This window comes from Chanodichthys erythropterus, chromosome 3 (assembly GCF_024489055.1).
Source record: "Chanodichthys erythropterus isolate Z2021 chromosome 3, ASM2448905v1, whole genome shotgun sequence".
NCBI lineage: Eukaryota > Metazoa > Chordata > Actinopteri > Cypriniformes > Xenocyprididae > Chanodichthys > Chanodichthys erythropterus.
In genome coordinates this window covers 66,792,499-66,811,651 of record NC_090223.1, presented here as the reverse complement: position 1 = coordinate 66,811,651, position 19,153 = coordinate 66,792,499, and the positions used below count along the sequence as shown (strand labels likewise).

At 37.6% G+C, this 19,153-nt stretch overlaps 1 protein-coding gene across 1 annotated transcript; it reads left to right on the top strand.

Moving 5' to 3' along the window:
- The first annotated feature begins 1,640 nt into the window (after positions 1–1,640).
- LOC137006686 (nuclear factor 7, ovary-like) lies at positions 1,641–16,471 on the top strand. The gene is made up of 6 exons (XM_067367652.1): positions 1,641–2,382; positions 7,531–7,626; positions 7,821–8,051; positions 8,129–8,151; positions 8,233–8,351; positions 14,174–16,471. Exons 1-6 carry the CDS (start codon positions 1,981–1,983, stop codon positions 14,674–14,676), a joined length of 1,374 nt encoding a protein of 457 aa, XP_067223753.1. The 5' UTR covers positions 1,641–1,980; the 3' UTR covers positions 14,677–16,471.
- The last annotated feature ends 2,682 nt before the right edge of the window (positions 16,472–19,153 follow it).

Below are 19,153 nucleotides of genomic sequence, written 5' to 3'. Positions count from 1 at the left end.
TCAACTTGCGCGAATCGCTCAATTCGCGCCGCGTCATTCGCGCCGCTTCATTCGCGCGAATCGCGCCGCAGGATGTCAATTCGCGTCTTTGCATTGACTTAACATGTAAATCACTGCGTAACATGTAAATCACACCATTATGCTGCGTTCACACCGGACGCGAATGAAGCGGTAAGCGCGAGTGATTTACATGTTAAGTCAATGCAAAGACGCGAATTGACATCCTGCGGCGCGATTCGCGCGAATGAAGCGGCGCGAATGACGCGATTCGCGCGAATGACGCGGCGCGAATTGAGCGATTCGCGCGACTGACGCGATTCGCGCGAATCGCGCAAGTTGAAAAATCTGAACTTTGGCGAATTTCCGCGCCGCGTTAACCAATCGGGAGCTTGCTCTAGTAGTGACGTGACGTAGCGAGCTGAGGCAGAAATTCGAAACAACAATGGAGGACAAAATCATCGTCGCTGTACATCTTCATACATTTATAGAAACAGAAATAAAAAGGATCGTGTTTGAAAGAAAGTGAGTGAGGAGGTCGGACAATCTGATAAGTTGTAAAAAACGGTCTTTACTCAATTTGAGCTATATACATATATATAAATACATATTAAGACTACAAGCCAACTAAAGACGACCAATTGAGCTTATTCGCTGTAATTTACAATTATTTCCCCACTGACAAGTTGTGTTTATTCAGAGGAAGTGTGCAGAAGCAGTGGGAGAGTCTGGGACACATAAAGGAGCGGGAGAGCCCCTCTCATGACGCGAATTCGCGTCTGTTGTGAAGGGATTTTCACGCGCGAATGAAGCGAGTAAACTCAAAATGTTCAAGCGTCCAACTACGCGCGAATAGCGCGATTTATTCGCACAAGTCGCGTCTGGTGTGAACACAGCATTAGAGTTTGAACTTGTTGGACTCAAATATAAAGAAATGCAGTCAGTGCTTATGTCAAGCAGTTCAGCTCAGTTGGCAATATATTCACAGATTCGAGCTTCCCGGATTAATAACTCGTGAGATAAACGTTGTTAAAAACACAAATGCAGCTACTTCCAATCATAGTAACCTAGACAACAAGCTACAACAACCCAATTTTCCTCTAAGATGCTTTATAATAAATTGGTCTCTATGAGCAGGCGGCGGAGATACACGTCTGAAGGGACCGTCTGAAAAGTGCAAAACCCAAAACCCTTTTGCTCATTTTATATTATGAAAAATACTCAATAACTTCACTACAACACTTAGTTTGTCAAGTAGCACATAAAGGCCTTCTTTACACAAATGATGTTACGCATGATAACTGCTTACTGGATTTGATGGCATTACAATTTATTTGATATTTTTACTCATAACAGTGAAGTTATTGATTTTATTTAATAATTAATAATCATAAAAGTTGCTCATTTTTTATCAAACTAAGTGTTCCAGTACAACCAGCAGGAGAGCAGTGATGTATGAACTAAATCTGGTGACAGTACAGTGTGTTACAGTTATTGAGTATTTTTCATAATATAAAATTAGCAAAAGGGTTTTGGGTTTTGCACTTTTCAGACGGTCCCTTCAGACGTGTATCTCCGCCGCCTGCTCATAGAGACCAATTTATATATTATAAAACATTGAGTCCATAGTTTGTGCCTTTGAGTTGTCTGTCTTGCCTCTGAACTCTTGGAGTTTGGAGTGGGGTTGCCTTTACTTTTTTTGTTATGATCTGGTTTGTCCCTGTTCATGGTGCAGCATAATGTGTTGTAGTGCGCGTCGATATATTCTTCGAGATGATCCAGGTTGTATAACATTATAATCCGGTTTTGAAACGGAGAAAAAAGGCGAAATGAGAGAAGTGTGGAAGAAAAAAAACAAACAATCTAGCAGACTAGATCACGCACCGGGTCTCGCGAGGTCTCGCGTTACTCAGCCATCAGTCCGCCTCGGCTCTTTCAGAAAGTGAAAGTAAAGTTTATATTGCTGGAGCTCAAACAGTGAAAATGGCTTCACTAAATGTTTCTGCTGAAGAAATTTCGTGTCCCGTGTGCTGTGAAATCTTCAAGACTCCTGTTATTTTATCATGCAGTCACAGTTTCTGTAAAGAGTGTCTTCAACAGTTCTGGAGAACCAAGAAAACTCAGGAGTGTCCCGTCTGCAGGAGAAGATCCTCAAGAGATGATCCTCCGATTAATCTTGTGTTAAAAAACTTGTGCGAGTCATTTCTGACGGAGAGAAATGAGAGTCGTTCATCAGGATCAGAGGAGATCTGCAGTTTACACAGTGAGAAACTCAAACTCTTCTGTCTGGAGGACAAGCAGCCTGTGTGTGTCGTGTGCTTCACTTCACAACAACACGACAATCACAAATGCAGACCCATCAGTGAAGTGGCTTCATCATACAAGGCAAGACAGATGTCTTTTGTCATAAGCTGAGTGCTGTGAAAGTATTTGCCCATCCTGATTTGTTTTTGTGTCTCATGCTAAAGATTTAGATCTTCAAACAAAATACAACAAAAAAAAGCAACCTCAGTAAATACAGAATTAGGCTTGGGTGATATGGCAAAAAAATAAAATCTCAATTTTTTTCAGAACGATTGACCGATTCACAATTTATTTATTTATTTATTTATTTTTTACTGTACAATATGATTCAAGTAACATTCTCTTTATTAACAATCTGGTAAAAAAAAAAGTTCCATTCCAAGTGCACTAAGTGATCAACATGGTGTAAATGTAAAACAATTTGTTAAACATCTTTGCAGAAATATGCCTGAAATATGAAGACAATGAGTACAAATTTATCTTAACCCTTAAGCGCATCTAAATTGTACCGACGTGGGGTCAGATTGACCCCAAACATTTACAGAGCGATTGCATAAGGAAATATACATTTTTTTATATGATAAACTATATATCATTTTTTTTAATGTACTTCTCATCTATGCATTTATGCTGTGGTTTTGTGGATATTTTGTATTTTTCTACCTGTTTACTGCACAATTACTTAACCGTGTCATAAATTGGCTTATGAAAAATTGATTTTTAATGAAAAAATCACTTTAATGATTATCTTAATTGAATTTAAATTGTATTTGGACATTGCCCTATGTGTTAGGGATAGAATACTACCATCTAGAGGTTTGTGGAAAAACTTCAGGCATTAAAGTTAAAGGGATAGTTCACCCAAAAATGAAAAGTTGATGTTTATCTGCTTACCCCCAGGGCATCCAAGATGTAGATGACTTTTTTTCTTCAGTCGAACGCAAATTATGATTTTTAACTGCAACCGCTGCCGTCTGTCAGTCAAATAATAGCAGTGATTGGGAACTTGAACAATAAGAGTCGAAAAAACTTCCATAGACAAATCCTAATTAAACCCTGCGGCTCGTAACGACATATTAATATCCTAAGACACGAAACGATCGGTTTGTGCGAGAAACCGAACAGTATTTATATCATTTTTTACCTCTAATACACCACTATGTCCAACTTCGTTCAGCTTCCGGCTAGTGAGGTCTGATCGCGCTCTGACAATGGAAGTGATGTCTCGCGCTCATTGAAGTATATGGGCGAGACATCACTTCCGTCATCACAACGCGTTTTTTGACCTCACTAACAGGAAGCTGAACGAAGTTGGACATAGTGGTATATTAGAGGTAAAAATTATATAAATAATGTTCGGTTTCTCACAAAAACCGATCGTTTTGTGTCTTAGGACATTAATGTGTCGTCACGAGCAGCAGGGTTTTAATTTTGATTTGTCTAAGCAAGTTTTATTTACTGTTATAGTTGAAGTTCCCAATCACTGCTATTATTTGACTGACAGACGGCAGCGGTTGCAGTTAAAAATCATAATTTGCGTTCGACTGAAGAAAAAAAGTCACCTACATCTTGGATGCGCTGGGGGTAAGCAGATAAACATCAAATTTTCATTTTTGGGTGAACTATCCCTTTAAAGAAAGAAAGTGTAATGACCACATATATCCAATAGAGGTCAATAGGGACTCAATAGGGACTGTGTGTGTTTGTGTTTATGTGTGTGCATGAGATAGAAAGTTTGTTCGACTTTGTGTTTATAGTCAAGGACCAGACCTTTATTTACATGCAAAATTTTTCAGATTTAGGCCAGTTTTGTTGATTTTTATTTGCCAATTTCTATAAAAACGCCCTCTGTTGCTGTCACACATGTGTGTGTATGTGTGTGTGTGTATGAGATAGAAAATTCGTTCCACTTTGTGGTTATGGTCTAGGACCAGACCTTTATGGAAACGTAGAACATTTCAGGTTTATACTGGATTTATTTATTTATTTTGACAAATGAAATTAAAAAAAGGTACTTTTTTTCATTTTCCCATTCATTTTCAATGTGGGGTCAATCTGACCCCGAAGGACTAAAACGGTGATTTTTTTTTTTGTTTGTTTGTTTTTTACGCACCTTTAGAACAACCAAATCAAGCCCAGATTTTTTGTGCATGTTTAGATAGATTATTTAGGAAAAGTCACAGAGTTTCATGTCCCTGAGATGAAGGGAACACTTTTAAAAAATTAAGGAAACTGTCAGCGGGGTCAGCTGGACCCCAAGATCAGATTAAGGGTTAAACACATGCTATATACTCAGAAATAATATAAAATAAGATACTGCTAATATTTCTAAGCCAAAAAGTAATACCAAAAAACAAAACAAAAAAAAAACACCAGTAATAGGCTATTATTAACAGCAAATACTTTGTAAAATCAGAAAACACCATCATGCAAATATGACATTTCAAGCATACAGTATTAGTCCTTTACAGGTTTTTGCACTATTTGTCCTATTGTTTTTATGTTTAGGTGTTGCACTTGTCTCATGTCTTTTGCAGCATTCTAAAAAAAAAAGCTCAACTCACGTTTAATAACTTTGCCTTTTTTTTGCTCATTCCACTGCCTGCGTCTCATTTTTATAGCGCATTTCTGAATGAACAGCCTAAGAACAGTGACGTGTTCTACGTTCATAGAGCGTCCATAGACTTAAAGGGAGTCATCGTGAGGTCGGATCATTTTCTTCTCCTGATTTTCTTTGCAGAACTGCTTTAGATCATCCATATTAAAGGGCTTTAGGCATGAACTGCTTGTTTAAGGTCCTGCCACCTCATCCCAATTGGGTTCAAGTACGGACTTTGACAAGGCTACTCTATAACTTTAATTGTGCTTTTTTGAGCCGTTCAGAGGTGGATTTACTCCTGTGCTTTGAATAATTTTCTACAGACTGAAGATCAGAGATTCTTCTTCAGGATTTTCTGGTACAAAGCGATGTTGTTCTTGACTTCTTGGATGAACCTCTTCTGGGAAGGTTTGATACTGTGCCAAGTTTTTTTCCATTTAGAGATAATGACTTGCTGTGGTTGCTTTGAAATAGCTCTGTAATCCTTCACAGATGGATGTATTTCAATAACCTTCTTCCTCATTATTTCTGGAGTTTCTTTCACCTTTGTCAGAGTGTTTCTGTTTACATCCTTTTAACCATCTTAATGCTGTTATCAATCAAATAACATGGTATAAAAGAAAACAATGATGAATATAATACCTGAGATAAAGCAAATGAACTTGAATCATGAACTGGATAAGACACCACATGGGAGGAAAAACAAAAAAAGCTAAAATGAATCAAAAACATTCAAACCATATGTGAAACACAAACCAAATGAATACCATAAAAATTTATAATGACATGAAAACCCAATAAATTAAATATAAACCAAACAACACAAACTAAACAAATAAACCTCAAATTTTAGTGGGAAAGAAATGATGGCGCTAAACCTGAAGGAGGATTTGAAACTAATTAAATTAAAGTCAACTCCTATGTAGTGATGGCCAATTTCGAAACACTGTTTCACGAAGCTCCGAAGCTTTATGAATCTTTTCTTTCAAATCAGTGATTCGGAGCGTGTATCAAACTGCCAAAGTCATGTGATTTTAGTAAACAAGGCTTCATTACGTCATCGCTGTTTCGAAACGTTTCAAAACAGTTCGAAATTTCAGTGATTCACCGGTAGAGGCCGATGATAAAGTGAACCCATGAATCATGTACAACTATTGAACAAGTGTCTATGGGCTTTATCTGATCTCTGATCAGTTTTATACGTTTGTAGATGTTTTAATTAGACATTAGAATAGTTAAAATGAATAATGGCTGTTATTAAAGGTGCCATAGAACGTGTTTTCAAAAGATGTAATATAAGTCTAAGGTGTTCCCTGAATGAAGTTTCAGCTCAAAATACCCCATAGATTTTTTTATAATTCATGTTTTTTTTATCTGCCTATTTTGGGGCATCATTAAATATGCGCTGATTCAGCGTGCTTCCCCTTTAAATGCTCGCGCTCCCCTCCCCCAAGCTTGCAACTCTATAATACATTGCATAAACAAAGTTCACACAGCTAATATAACCCTCAAAATGAATCTTTACAAAGTGTTTGTCATGCAGCATGTCTAATCGCGTAAGTATAGTATTTATTTGGATGTTTACATTTGATTCTGAATGAGTTTGATAGTGCTCCGTGGCTAAAGCTAACATTACACACTGTTGGAGAGATTTATAAAGAATGAAGTTGTGTTTATGAATTACACAGACTGCAAGTGTTTAAAAATGAAAATAGTGATGGCTCTTGTCTCCGTGAATACAGTAAGAAACGATGGTAACTTTAACCACATTTAACAGTACATTAGCAACATGTTAACGAAACATTTAGAAAGACAGTTTACAAATATCACTAAAAATATCATGATATCATGGATCATGTCAGTTATTATCGCTCCATCTGCCATTTTTCACTATTGTTCTTGCTTGCTTACCTAGTCTGATGATTCAGCTGTGCACAGATCCAGACGTTAATACTGGCTGCCCTTGTCTAATGCCTTGAACATGAGCTGGCATATGCAAATATTGGGGGCGTACATATTAATGATCCCGACTGTTACGTAACAGTCGGTGTTATGTTGAGATTCGCCTGTTCTTCGGAGGTTTTTAAACAAATGAGATTTATATAAGAAAGAGGAAACAATGGAGTTTGAGACTCACTGTATGTCATTTCCATGTACTGAACTCTTGTTTTTTAACTATGCCGAGGTAAATTAAATTTTCCATTCGATGGCACCTTTAATGCATGTTTGGCCTGAGTTTTGTTGCATTTACACTGTTCTGACCACTAGTGATCACCGTGGAGACGGGTGTCAGATTGTTTTGAAGCCTTGACACATTACGACACATTTACTTAAACTGTTTCAGCGTTTCACGAAGCCTCGATCTGCCCATCACTACTCCTATGAATAAAAATAATGTTTACTCACACTAAATTATGGAGCGCAGCAGTCACGCACAAGCTGTTCGCACCAGTATAGGAGAACAAACCATATTCACACTCGTTCATCAAATGGAGAACAAGAACAAACGCCCTTTCATTGAATCCTGCCAGACTTTTAAAGTCACCCGCCCTATCACGTCACCAGCCTCTTAAAGGCATAGCATGCTCATTCCAGTTACAAGTGTTTTATGTGTTTTTGTTCAATTCTAGGAGGAGCTCAACACAGCACTGAAGTCCTTACAAGAGAAACTTCAACACAATGAAAACATAAAAGGAGAGTTTGAGAAAACAGTTCAACACATCAAGGTGAAGAAACAGAATCAGTCATTTTTATCACAGCTTGTTGGATCACTATATACCTGATCTGATACATTTAATTCCAGTTTATTATTTCTGTAAATGACGAGCAGTGATCATCTGAGTTTATCTCTGATATGAATGATGTGAAGTGTTGATGTGTGTCGATTGAGATGATTGAAGTGAATGTGATCTGATTTCAGTCTCAAGCTGATCACACAGAGCGTCAGATTAAAAAGCAGTTTGAGAAGCTTCATCAGTTTCTCAGAGATGAAGAAGAAGCTACAATCACTGCACTGAGGGAGGAAGAGGAGCAGAAGAAGCAGATGATGAAGGAGAAGCTGGAGGAGATGAACAGACACATCTCAGCTCTTTCACACACAATCAAAGACATGGAGGAGATGATGAAAGCCAGTGACGTCTGCTTTCTGAAGGTCTGATTTCAGATCATTGGTTGATCATTGGTTCATTGATTGAGTTCTTGATGATAAATGGTGTGTTTGTTCTGCAGGAGTTTCCAGTCTCAATGGAAAGGTGAGTGATCTGCTCCTGTCTCTGGTCTCTCTGGTTCTGATCCAAAGCCACTGCAGTTCTGACTCCTGAATGTTCTTCCAGAGTCCAGAGCTCACAGCCGGATCCACAGATGGCTTCTGGAGCTTTGATTCATGTGCCGCGTTACTTGGGCAACCTGCCGTTCAGAGTCTGGAAGAAGATGCAGGACATCGTCCAAAACAGTGAGTCTGACTGCAGAAGATCTGAGCTCTCACACACACACTGGAAATGATAGATGGGTGGAGAGATAAATGTGCTTCATGACACAAACAGGTAGGTAGATAGTGTAGCAAAATAAGCTCAAAATAAATATAATTAATCATAACTAATTATAATTAATTATAAATATTTGGATCAGTTAATACAATTAACTTGTAATTTAGGAGCACAGTCAAAAATTTAGGAGCACTTTCTGTTCAATAACAGACACTAACTTTCCCATTACAGGGCAATATTTGCCCCTTTAAATTAATTTCCTGGGGCATTTGTACCATTATAAGAGCATTTTTTCTAATCTTATTAAATGTATGCATCATATTTAATCGATTTCTTAAATTAAAATAGAAAATTTGTTTTTAAAATGTAAAACAATAAATTTAGTTAGGACAATAAGACCCAATGAGACTGTTACCAATCAAAAGAAATCCTCAAAAAATCCATCTTTGCACTGCAGAAGTGGTATTATTTAAACATTTACATATGACTGCTTAATGCAGCTCACTGGTAAATAAATATAATTTTTTGAATCTCGCCTAGGGTGCCAAAAAGGCTAGAACGGCCCTGCCCACATGAGTAGAAACACTTTAGCCTCACTATAAGTGTTTGAGTGTCAATTAACTCCCTGAGGTCTGAAAACGCGCCGGCGCGTTTTGCAGGATTTTTTTCACATTGCAGCAAAACAGACTTAAAATACTCTGTCATTTCTTGTCATAGAGACATAAGTAATATATCAATTGAAACTGTAGAATATCTTCTTTTATTTGTGTACACTCAATGTTGAAAACACAATGTTGTGCTTTTTGTAAAATAAAGAAAAATAACATGTGTGATCTCTCGTCTCCCTCTGAACGAAGTCCAATCCGATAGTTCTCAGAAAATGAACTGTAACTTATAAATACTAATGACAAAAAAAGACACTTACGTCTAAAGAAACGTTGAAATGTCAGGTTTTAACCCTCTGGAGTCTGAGGCTGATTTGGGGCCTGGAGAAGTTTTGACATGCCCTGACATTTGTGCTTTTTTCAGTTGTTCATAAACACATTAATGGAAAAAGTGTCATTACACTGTATTCAGCACAAACTAGGCTACAATAATATGTGAGGAACATGTATGTACATGTTTGTGTTTTTGAAGGAATAACATTTATGCGTGGTTATTGAAAAAACAAAAAACTTAAGTCACTGAAATAAGGCCAAAAAAAGTATAATAAATCTGTGTTCATAAGACTTTAGGGTATTGGAGGTTGTAGACTAGAGTTTTTGCTTCAAAATTATGTAAAAATTATGCTGCCTACTCCTTCATATAAAACAATATATTGATTTAGTTTTTGTAAGACACTTTTTGCCAAGAAACACAGTATGCGAGGAGGCGTGAATCACCACTGAAAATGGACCATTCTCACCTGAGAAGACAAAAGAATTGGATAGTAATGAGCTGAAATGACTTGCATATTAATGAGGCATTTCAGTCAGGTAGGCTGTGAAAAAAACCTTCTGTGATGTCTCAAGCTCATTATGATATATGAAACATACAGAAAAATATTATTACAATATAAAGTAATGGTTTTATATTATACTTTAAAATATAATGTATTTCTGTGATGCAAAGAGTCTGAATATAGGCTTTTAGTTTAAAGGCATGCACATTTGGAGAAATATTGGATTCTCATATGTTCATGACAATTTTCTATACAGAGGAGTTATTTTTTATTTAATATTCATTGTAATCACTATGAGCGCTGGTTTTTTCAATTCATACTGCAGCCGGAGGGCGCTCTCTGTGCATTTTTAGTCCACAAATTAATCTAAAAGGAGAAGAGGCTATTCCATGAATGGAGTTTCCAATACATACAGCAGCCGGAGGGCGCTAAAGAAACAAAAACTCATCTAAACTTCATCTGTAGAAGACAAGTAAACAGGAAGTAACTGCATGTCTTCTAGAGATCGCTAACCATGACTTTTACATCCAGATAAACACTTTTCAAGACAATAAATACACGATTGAGATAATGAATGCATGTATTGACTGAATTAGCGTCTGAATAGCGCTCGCTCCGTGGGCGTGGCCGCATTAGCGGATAATGAGCTGAATCACGGATTTCTGACATGGCTCTCTTTTCATACAGATTACATAAACAAAGAAGGTTTGTTTTCGATTTGACTTACATGATTTAAAACCTGACATCTTAACGTTTTTTTAGACATAAGTGTAATTTTTTTGTCATTAGTATTCACTAAGTTACAGTTCATTTTCTGAGAACTATCAGATTGGACTTCGTTCAGAGGGAGAGGAGAGATCACGCATCATGTTAGTTTTCTTTATTTTACAAAAAGCACAACATTCTGTTTTTACTCTGAGTGTACACAAATGAAAGAAGATATTCCACAGATTAAAATGGTGTATAACTCTTAATTGTATGTGCAACATTGACGGAGTATTTTGAGTCTCTTTCACACTGATAAGAAAAAAACCACGGTGGTATCGCCGGCGATACCGTCAGACCTCAGAGTGTTAAATCGTGTAAGTCAAATCGAAAACAAACCTTCTGTGTTTATGTAATCTGTATGAAAAGAGAGCAATGTCCGAAGTCTGTGATTCAGCTCATTATCCGCTAATGCGGCCACGCCCACGGAGCCAGCGCTATTCAGACGCAAATTCAGAGGCAATACTTGTGTACATTGTCTCAATCGTGTATTTATTGTCTTGAAAAGTGTTTATCTGGATGTAAAAGTCATGGTTAGCGAGCTCTAGAAGATATGCCGTTAGTTCCTGGTTCCTGTTCTTCTTTATATGAATTTGTGGCCTAAAGGTGTACAGAGAGCGCCCTCCGGCTGCAAGTATGAATTGAAAACACCATTCCTGAAATGTCCTCTTCTTCTTTAGAATAATTTGTGGACCAAAGGTGCACAGAGCGCCCTCCGGCTGCAAGTATGAATTGAAAACACAGTATCCAGCACTCATAGTGATGATAATAAATATTGAATAAATATTACTCCTCAGTATAGAATATTGACATAAACATATAAGAATCCATCAATATTTCTCCAAATGTGCATGCTTTTAAACTAAAAGCCTATATGAAATGCCATAGAGGTATCATAATTGTTCAGACACTTTGCATCACAGAAATACATTATATTTTAACACTCTGAGGTCTGAAAACGCGCCGGCGCGTTTTGCAGGTTTTTTTTCACATTGCAGCAAAACAGACTTAATACTTCGTCATTTTTTGTCATAGAGACATAAGTAATATATCAATTGAAATTATAGAATATCTTCTTTTATTTGTATACACAATGTTGTGCTTTTTGTAAAATAAAGAAAACTAACATGATGCGTGATCTCTCGTCTCCCTCTGAACGAAGTCCAATCTGATAGTTCTCAGAAAATGAACTGTAACTTAGTGAATACTAATCACAGAAAAATTAAACTTATGTCGAAAACAAACCTTCTGTGTTTATGTAATCTGTATGAAAAGAGAGCCATGTCAGAAGTCCGTGATTCAGCTCATTACCCGCTAATGCGGCCACGCCCACGGAGCCAGCGCTATTCAGACGCAAATTCAGAGGCAATACATGTATTAATTGTCTCAATCGTGTATTTATTGGCTTGAAAAGTGTTTATCTGGATGTAAAAGTCATGGTTAGGGAGCTCTAGAAGACATGCAGTTAGTTCTTGTTTTCTTTTCTTCTATAGATGAATTTTAGATGAGTTTTTGTTTCTTTAGCGCCCTCCGTCTGCAGTATGAATGGGAAACTCCATTCACGGAATAGCCTCTTCTTCTTTTAGATGAATTTGTGGACTAAAAATGCACAGAGCGCCCTCCGATTTCATGGATGAATTGAAAACACCAGCGCTCATAGTAATGACAATGAATATTAAATTAATATAACTCCTCTGTATAGAAAATTGACATAAGCATATGAGAATCCAATATTTCTCCAAATGTGCATGCTTTTAAACTAAAAGCCTATATTCAGACTCTTTGCATCACAGAAATACATTATATTTTAAAGTATAATATAAAACCATTACTTTATATTGTAATAATATTTTTCTGTATGTTTCATATATCATGATGAGCTTGAGACATCGCAGAAGGTTTTTTTCACAGCCTACCTGACTGAAATGCCTCATTATTATGCAAGTCATTTCAGGTAATTATTATGTGATTCTTTTGTCTTCTCAGGTGTAAATGACCCATTATTCATGATGATTCGCGCCTCCTCGCATACTGTGTTTCTTGACAAAAAGTGTCTTACAAAAACTAAATCAATATATTGTTTTATATGAAGGAGTAGGCAGCATAATTTTTACATAATTTTGAAGCAAAAACTCTAGTCTAGAACCTCCAATACCCAAAAGTCTTGTGAACACAGATTTAATATACTTTTTTTGGCCTTATTTCAGTGACTTAAGTTTTTTGTTTTTTCAATAACCACGCATAAACATTATTCCTTAAAAAATACAAACATGTACATACATGTTCCTCACATATTATGGTAGCCTAGTTTGTGCTGAATACAGTGTAATGACACTTTTGTCATTAATATGTTCATGAACAAGCCCCAAATCAGCCTCAGACTCCAGAGTGTTAAGAAAAGAACCAATGGGCCGCTGATATGTTTCATGGGCCGGTCTGTCAGAAAAATAAATCCTAGTATCCTATGCTGACTTTTTTTTTTTCTAACAAATAGATTAGCTGGCACAAAGACCCCAGCATTGTGTCAAGCAAAACAAAACAAAATAATGGCAATGTATGAGTTTTATGGGCCGTTCAGACAAAAAAAAAAAAGTATCAGCCCAAAAAACACGTCGGCCCAGTAGGCAAATGGCCAGTCAAAGATGATCATCTAGCGCATATTTTAATAGAAAACTATTAAAAAGCTTACTGTAAACATCGCGGCCACGGAGTAAACACATCAACTTTAATCAACTTTATGATTAGCCCAAAGCAGACTTCTTACGTCAGTGCGCTCTATGCTGTAAAATGGGAATCAGTTGGTACTTCATTAATATTAAAGGTTAAAATGAAATGAATTGTATACAAAGTTATAATATGCCTACTAACTTTAAAATTATTTCTACTCCAATTTGTTTTTTTGAAATATAAACATTTAAATGGTTGCTGTCAACTTTACGATTTTTTTCAAACATGCATTATATAGGTTATTGAAGAATATGTCATTTTACATATTCATTATCATTTTTAGAGTGTTCTTGTAGCTGACTAATGAGTTTATGGTCACTGAATATGTTTGTTCTGAGGTCAATGTGACGTTACATGACATTGTTTACAAGCTGTTTTATTGACGTCTTTCTGCAGTTGAAACACTGATTAAGCGATTATAGGAGACATGATACGGATTTCGTTAAGCTGTACTGTATCTTTTATCGTACCGTTTCATTTAAAAAACAACAGACCACAAATCATATTGTAATTTATTTGATGGTTACATATCCTCAAGCTTTTTTAAATGTGTATACTGAAATCCTTGACCTTTCTTAGTGTGTATACCTGCGTATCACATAGACTACACCACTGCACTTACCTCCCTTTCTCTCGATGGGACACAAATGTCTGAATCACACATTTAATGTTTGTAGTTGATGCCGTTAAACACTGATGATGAAAATGAGTGTGAAACTAATAACAGCACTGGCATTGTTTAGAGGGAAATGTGTTTGATCAAGAGTGTCATAATTCATAATAATCTGTGTTGGTTCACTCTTGGTCATTAAATGAACATCAGAATAAAAGCATCTGTTGATTGTGTCTCATCAGCTCCTGTGATTCTGGATCCAAACACTGCTCAACAATATCTCTTCCTGTCTGATGATCTGACCAGTGTGAGAAAGACCTGGGATGAACAACCACTTCCTGATAATCCAGAGAGAATAAACTGGGATTTTTGTGTTCTGGGTTCAGAGGGTTTTAACTCAGGAACACACAGCTGGGATGTGGAGGTAAAACAGAGTTCATACTGGAGACTTGGAGTAATTGCAGCATCAAACCAGGGGAAGGGACGTGTTTTCTTCAAAACTGATGTCTGGAGTGTGGACTATCATCAGTACCAAGAGTCCCCAGGTTTTATATTTCGTGTCAAACAGAAGCTTGATCGTGTGAGAGTGAATCTGGACTATGACAAAGGAATGGTGTCATTCTCTGATCCTGTAACTAACACACAACTACACACTTTAACAGCCACCTTCACTCATACAATCTTTCCATTCTTTTGTTGTGATTTTTCTTCCTCTCTGAGGATCTTACCGGTCAATAGTCAGTAAATGTTACTCCAGTAGGAGTCTGGATCTTCCTGCTTTCATCATTTTCCCAATATTTAATCCATATCACATGAGTATAGCCTTGTCCAAATACCCACACTTGCGGTCTTTGCACTTGACCACTTATATGACGTATTTCCTGTATTTGGCTCGTCAAGTGGGCGTGAAGACTGCAAGTGTGTGCAGAACTTTTGATTACCCAATGGGACACACTTATAGTCTTGCAAAAAAATGCATTGCAAGTGCTTTGCATTTTAAAATACAGTTCTAAATGTCTGTTTGGTGCTCGCTAACTAACTAACAGAAGAGACTAGTTGGTTCATGTTGGCAGCATCTGTGTCCAAAGTTGGCTTGACACACCAAACCAACACTCGACGGACAAGTAGCACGTCATTCTGCGCCTGCGCAAGATGAAATGCCTATCCGAACCAGCAGGTGGCAGTATCTGAACAGCCAATCAGAATGATCAGATGGCCAGCGGACCGACGCCGATTCAACATTTCGAATCGGCCAAAAAAAAGCCAACGAGGACCAACTTCAGCCGACGGTGCAGAACACACTGAGAAAACTTAGTCGGCCGACGAATAAAAACTGGCCGACGGCCGACCGTATAAAAAAGTTGACAAATATAAAAACTCAAGTACAGATTTTCCCAAAATACTTACTGTAACAAGGTATGTTGTTGCATTACACCACTGCTGGAAAGTTAATCTACTTGACGCAGTTTGGTGTTTACTGTTTGTTAAATAATTTCTTATTTCTTGGGCTCACTTTTTGACTTTCTCTGATTGATTTTTCCATTGTGCACATCATGTACCTACCTAGACAAAACAAGAAGTAGTATTCCTTGGACACACTGACACTCGCACAAGTAACCAGAAGTTGAAGACACACACACACACACACACACACACACACACACACACACACATTTACGCACATCCATTACTTATTTGTTATTATATTTCTTGAAATGCCATACACGGTGAGGTTTGATTCTTAAAATCGGCATGAAATCAAAATTGATCTTATTTACTTTGTTAGTACATTACTAGTCTTGTGGTAAACAAATAATCTGTGCAAGTTAAAACAGAAAAAAAATTTATAATCTTTAATCAAAATCTGAAAAGTTACTTCCAGTCTGGAATGGCATTCCTTCTCTGATAACGTCAGTTTGACGGCTTGGGTTGAAAATGTGTAAACCACTCCCCTGCAACCGTTTGTCTACTATGAGTGAGAGATGGAGAGGAGGAGCGCTCTCTGCCCTCTATTCAATGTTCCGTTTTAAGTCATATGATTGGATGCTCAAGCCATCCTGGAGATTGTTGTTTGACCTATGTCAGGGGTAGGCAAGTTCGGTCCTAGAGAGCCGCTGTCCTGCAGAGTTTAGCTCCAACCCTGAAAAAACCTTCAGCTGCCTTTAGCCTTAGTAATCCTGAAGAACTTGATTAGCTTGCTCAGGTGTGTTTGATTAAGGTTGGGGCTAAATTCAGCAGAACAGCGACTCTAGGACTGAATTTTCCTACCCCTGATCTATGTCTATGTTACATGTATGTATATCTATGTATTTGCCTGCCCTCTAGGGGCAGGAAAAGCGTGATTTACATTTGTATCTAGCAGATTCCTTACACCTGTGGACCATTATCCCATGCTTAAAGGAAGCCAAGTTGCCACACTTCAGCGGCAGAACTTGAGCAGCCGTCCCGAGATGGAGCTGTGCTCTCTTTGTTGTGTTTTGCCCTTTATTTTCGGGTCTAATTTCTCCCATTCGTTGTTATATTTTGCTTTGTTTTAATAAATTCCCCTATTTGACCGAGCTGTTGTCTTATCCATCTCTTGTGTTATGGCAGAGGCTGTAACAGTCTATAAATATGACTCTTCTTCCTGAATAAATCTGAGAATTGTTATATTTTGCTGTATTTGGCCGTGCAGTCATTTGGGTGGCTCGCCAATATATTGGATTTCTCTAATACATAAAATAAGTAAGCTTGACCAGAGTTCTTGTGGGGAGAAGAATTTATTGAAGGTAGTAGTGTAGCACAGTTCTTCAACAGCCATGTCAGTGTGTCGGCCTTCAAAATATCTTAACCCAAAGTTCTGTATGTGGGACAGAACTTTATACATGATAATTAATTAAAAATAATTAATACTACTACTACTACTAATAATAATAATAATAATACCTTACATTTATATAGCGCTTTACTGGGTACTCAAAACGCTTTACATACGGAAGGGGGAATCTCCTCAACCACCACCAATGTGCAGCATCCACCTGGATGATGCGACGGCAGCCATATTGCGCCAGAACGCCCACCACACACCAGCTTATTGGTGGAGAGGAGACAGAGTGATGAAGCCAATCAGTACATGGTGATGATTAGGAGGCCATGATGGACAGAGGCCAATGGGCAGATTTGGCCAGGATGTCGGGGTTACACCCCTACTCTTTTCGAAGGACATCCTGGGATTTTTAATGACCACAGAGAGTCAGGACCTCTGTTTAAAGTCTCATCCGAAGGACGGTGCTTTTTTTGACAGTAGAGTGTCCCCATCACTATACTGGGGTGTTAGGACCCACACAGACCACAGGGTGAGCACCCCCTGCTGGCCTCACTAACACTTCTTCCAGCAGCAACCTAGTTTTCCCAGGAGGTCTCCCATCCAGGTACTAACCAGGCTCAGCCCTGCTTAGCTTCAGTGGGCAACCAGTCTTGGGCTACAGGGTGATATGGGCTACAAACAACAGAAAACTGTTAGGACCTCCCACAGGAGATCGCTCTACCTTGCAATCTACTCTGAGCAATGCTGTTTCTTTGCCATTAACCCCCATCAGTTTCTGTGGGCTATACGTCTGTATGGGCCATTTGGTTCACACCTTACAAACACAGAGTTGATTGCATCTGAGGCACAGTCACAATTTAAATGCATCTAACTAAAGATAATGAAAAATTGTGAAACAGATACAAAATAAATTTAAAATAAAACAGCTAAAATAAAAGTTTGACCTGATGTTGACAGTCAATATGAAAGTGTTACTGAACATTTGTTTTGTACCCATTTCATGCTTTAACTGCATATCTAAATGTGCAGAAGTGCTTGAATCTTTCTAACATGAATGTTGTTCAGCATCATGAATGAATGAAGAATAAACACCAACCTCTTTGTTCTTCAGTATCTTCAGTGTGTTTCGTTCTGGAGGGCTCACTTCTCAAGATCCAGAAAGGTACTCAAAACATATTTAAATCAGTTCATGTGACTACAGTGGTTCTACCCTAATATTATAAAGTGACTAGAATACTTTTTGTGTGCCAAAAAAACAAAATAACGACTTTTCAACAATATCTAGTAATGGCTGATTTCAAAACACTGCTTCATGAAGCTTTACAAATCTTCTGTTCGAATCTTACAAATCAGTTGTTCGGTGTGCCAAAGTCACGTGATTTCAGCAGTTTGATACACGAATCACTTCACTGATTCAAAACAAAAGATTTAGTTCAGAAGCAGTGTTTTGAAATCGCCCATCACTCGATATGGTTAAATAAAGTCACTATTTTGTTTTTTGGCGCACAAAATGTATACTCGCCGCTTTATAATATTAAAGGATTTGTTCAAATTAAAATTTCCTGATCATTTTTTCACCCCCATGTCATCCAAGATGTCCATGTCCTTCTTCAGTCGAAAAGAAATTAAGGTTTTTGATGAAAACATTCCAGGATTTTTCTCCATATAGTGGACTTCACTGGAGCCCAAACAGTTGAAGGTCAAAATTACAGTTTCAGTGCAGCTTCAAAGCATTCTACACAATCCCAGACGAGGAAGAAGGGTCTTATCTAGAGAAACCATAACTCATTTTCTAAACATTTTAAAAAAATTATATTTATATGTATGTTTTAATCATAAATGCTCATCTTGAACTAGCTCTCTTCTTCTTCTCTGTTAGAATTCCAGCAGTGTAGACACTGCTAAGTGTATTACTGCCCTCCACAGGTCAAAGTTTGAACTAATAGTTATATACTTGCACTAGCATATTGTATATGAGACTTTTGTTCAAACTTTGACCTGAGGAGGGCAGTAATACGCTTAGCAGCATCTACACTGCCAGAATCCTACAAGGAGAAGAAGTGGATGCACAAGTTTGAAGGTGTGAACATGTTTGCCCTTGTGGAATGGAAGGATAATGAGAAACAAACTGGAAATTGGAACATTGTTCCAACAACTCAAATTAAAGATTTAAATAGTGACAGGAGAAACAAAGCTTTTCAAAGCTTTGAATCAATTGAACCAATTGCTTTGCAAAATGAATCATTGTTTCGAAGCATTCAAAGCGCCACACGCTGGTGACCTCTGCTGGTTGAAACACTGTAAATGCAACAAAAACTAATTCCAAACACTCATTGAAACAGCTTTTACAATCCCATTGCAGATGTTTTATGTGACGACACAGTGAAGACACAAAACATTCGGTTTGTGCGAGAAA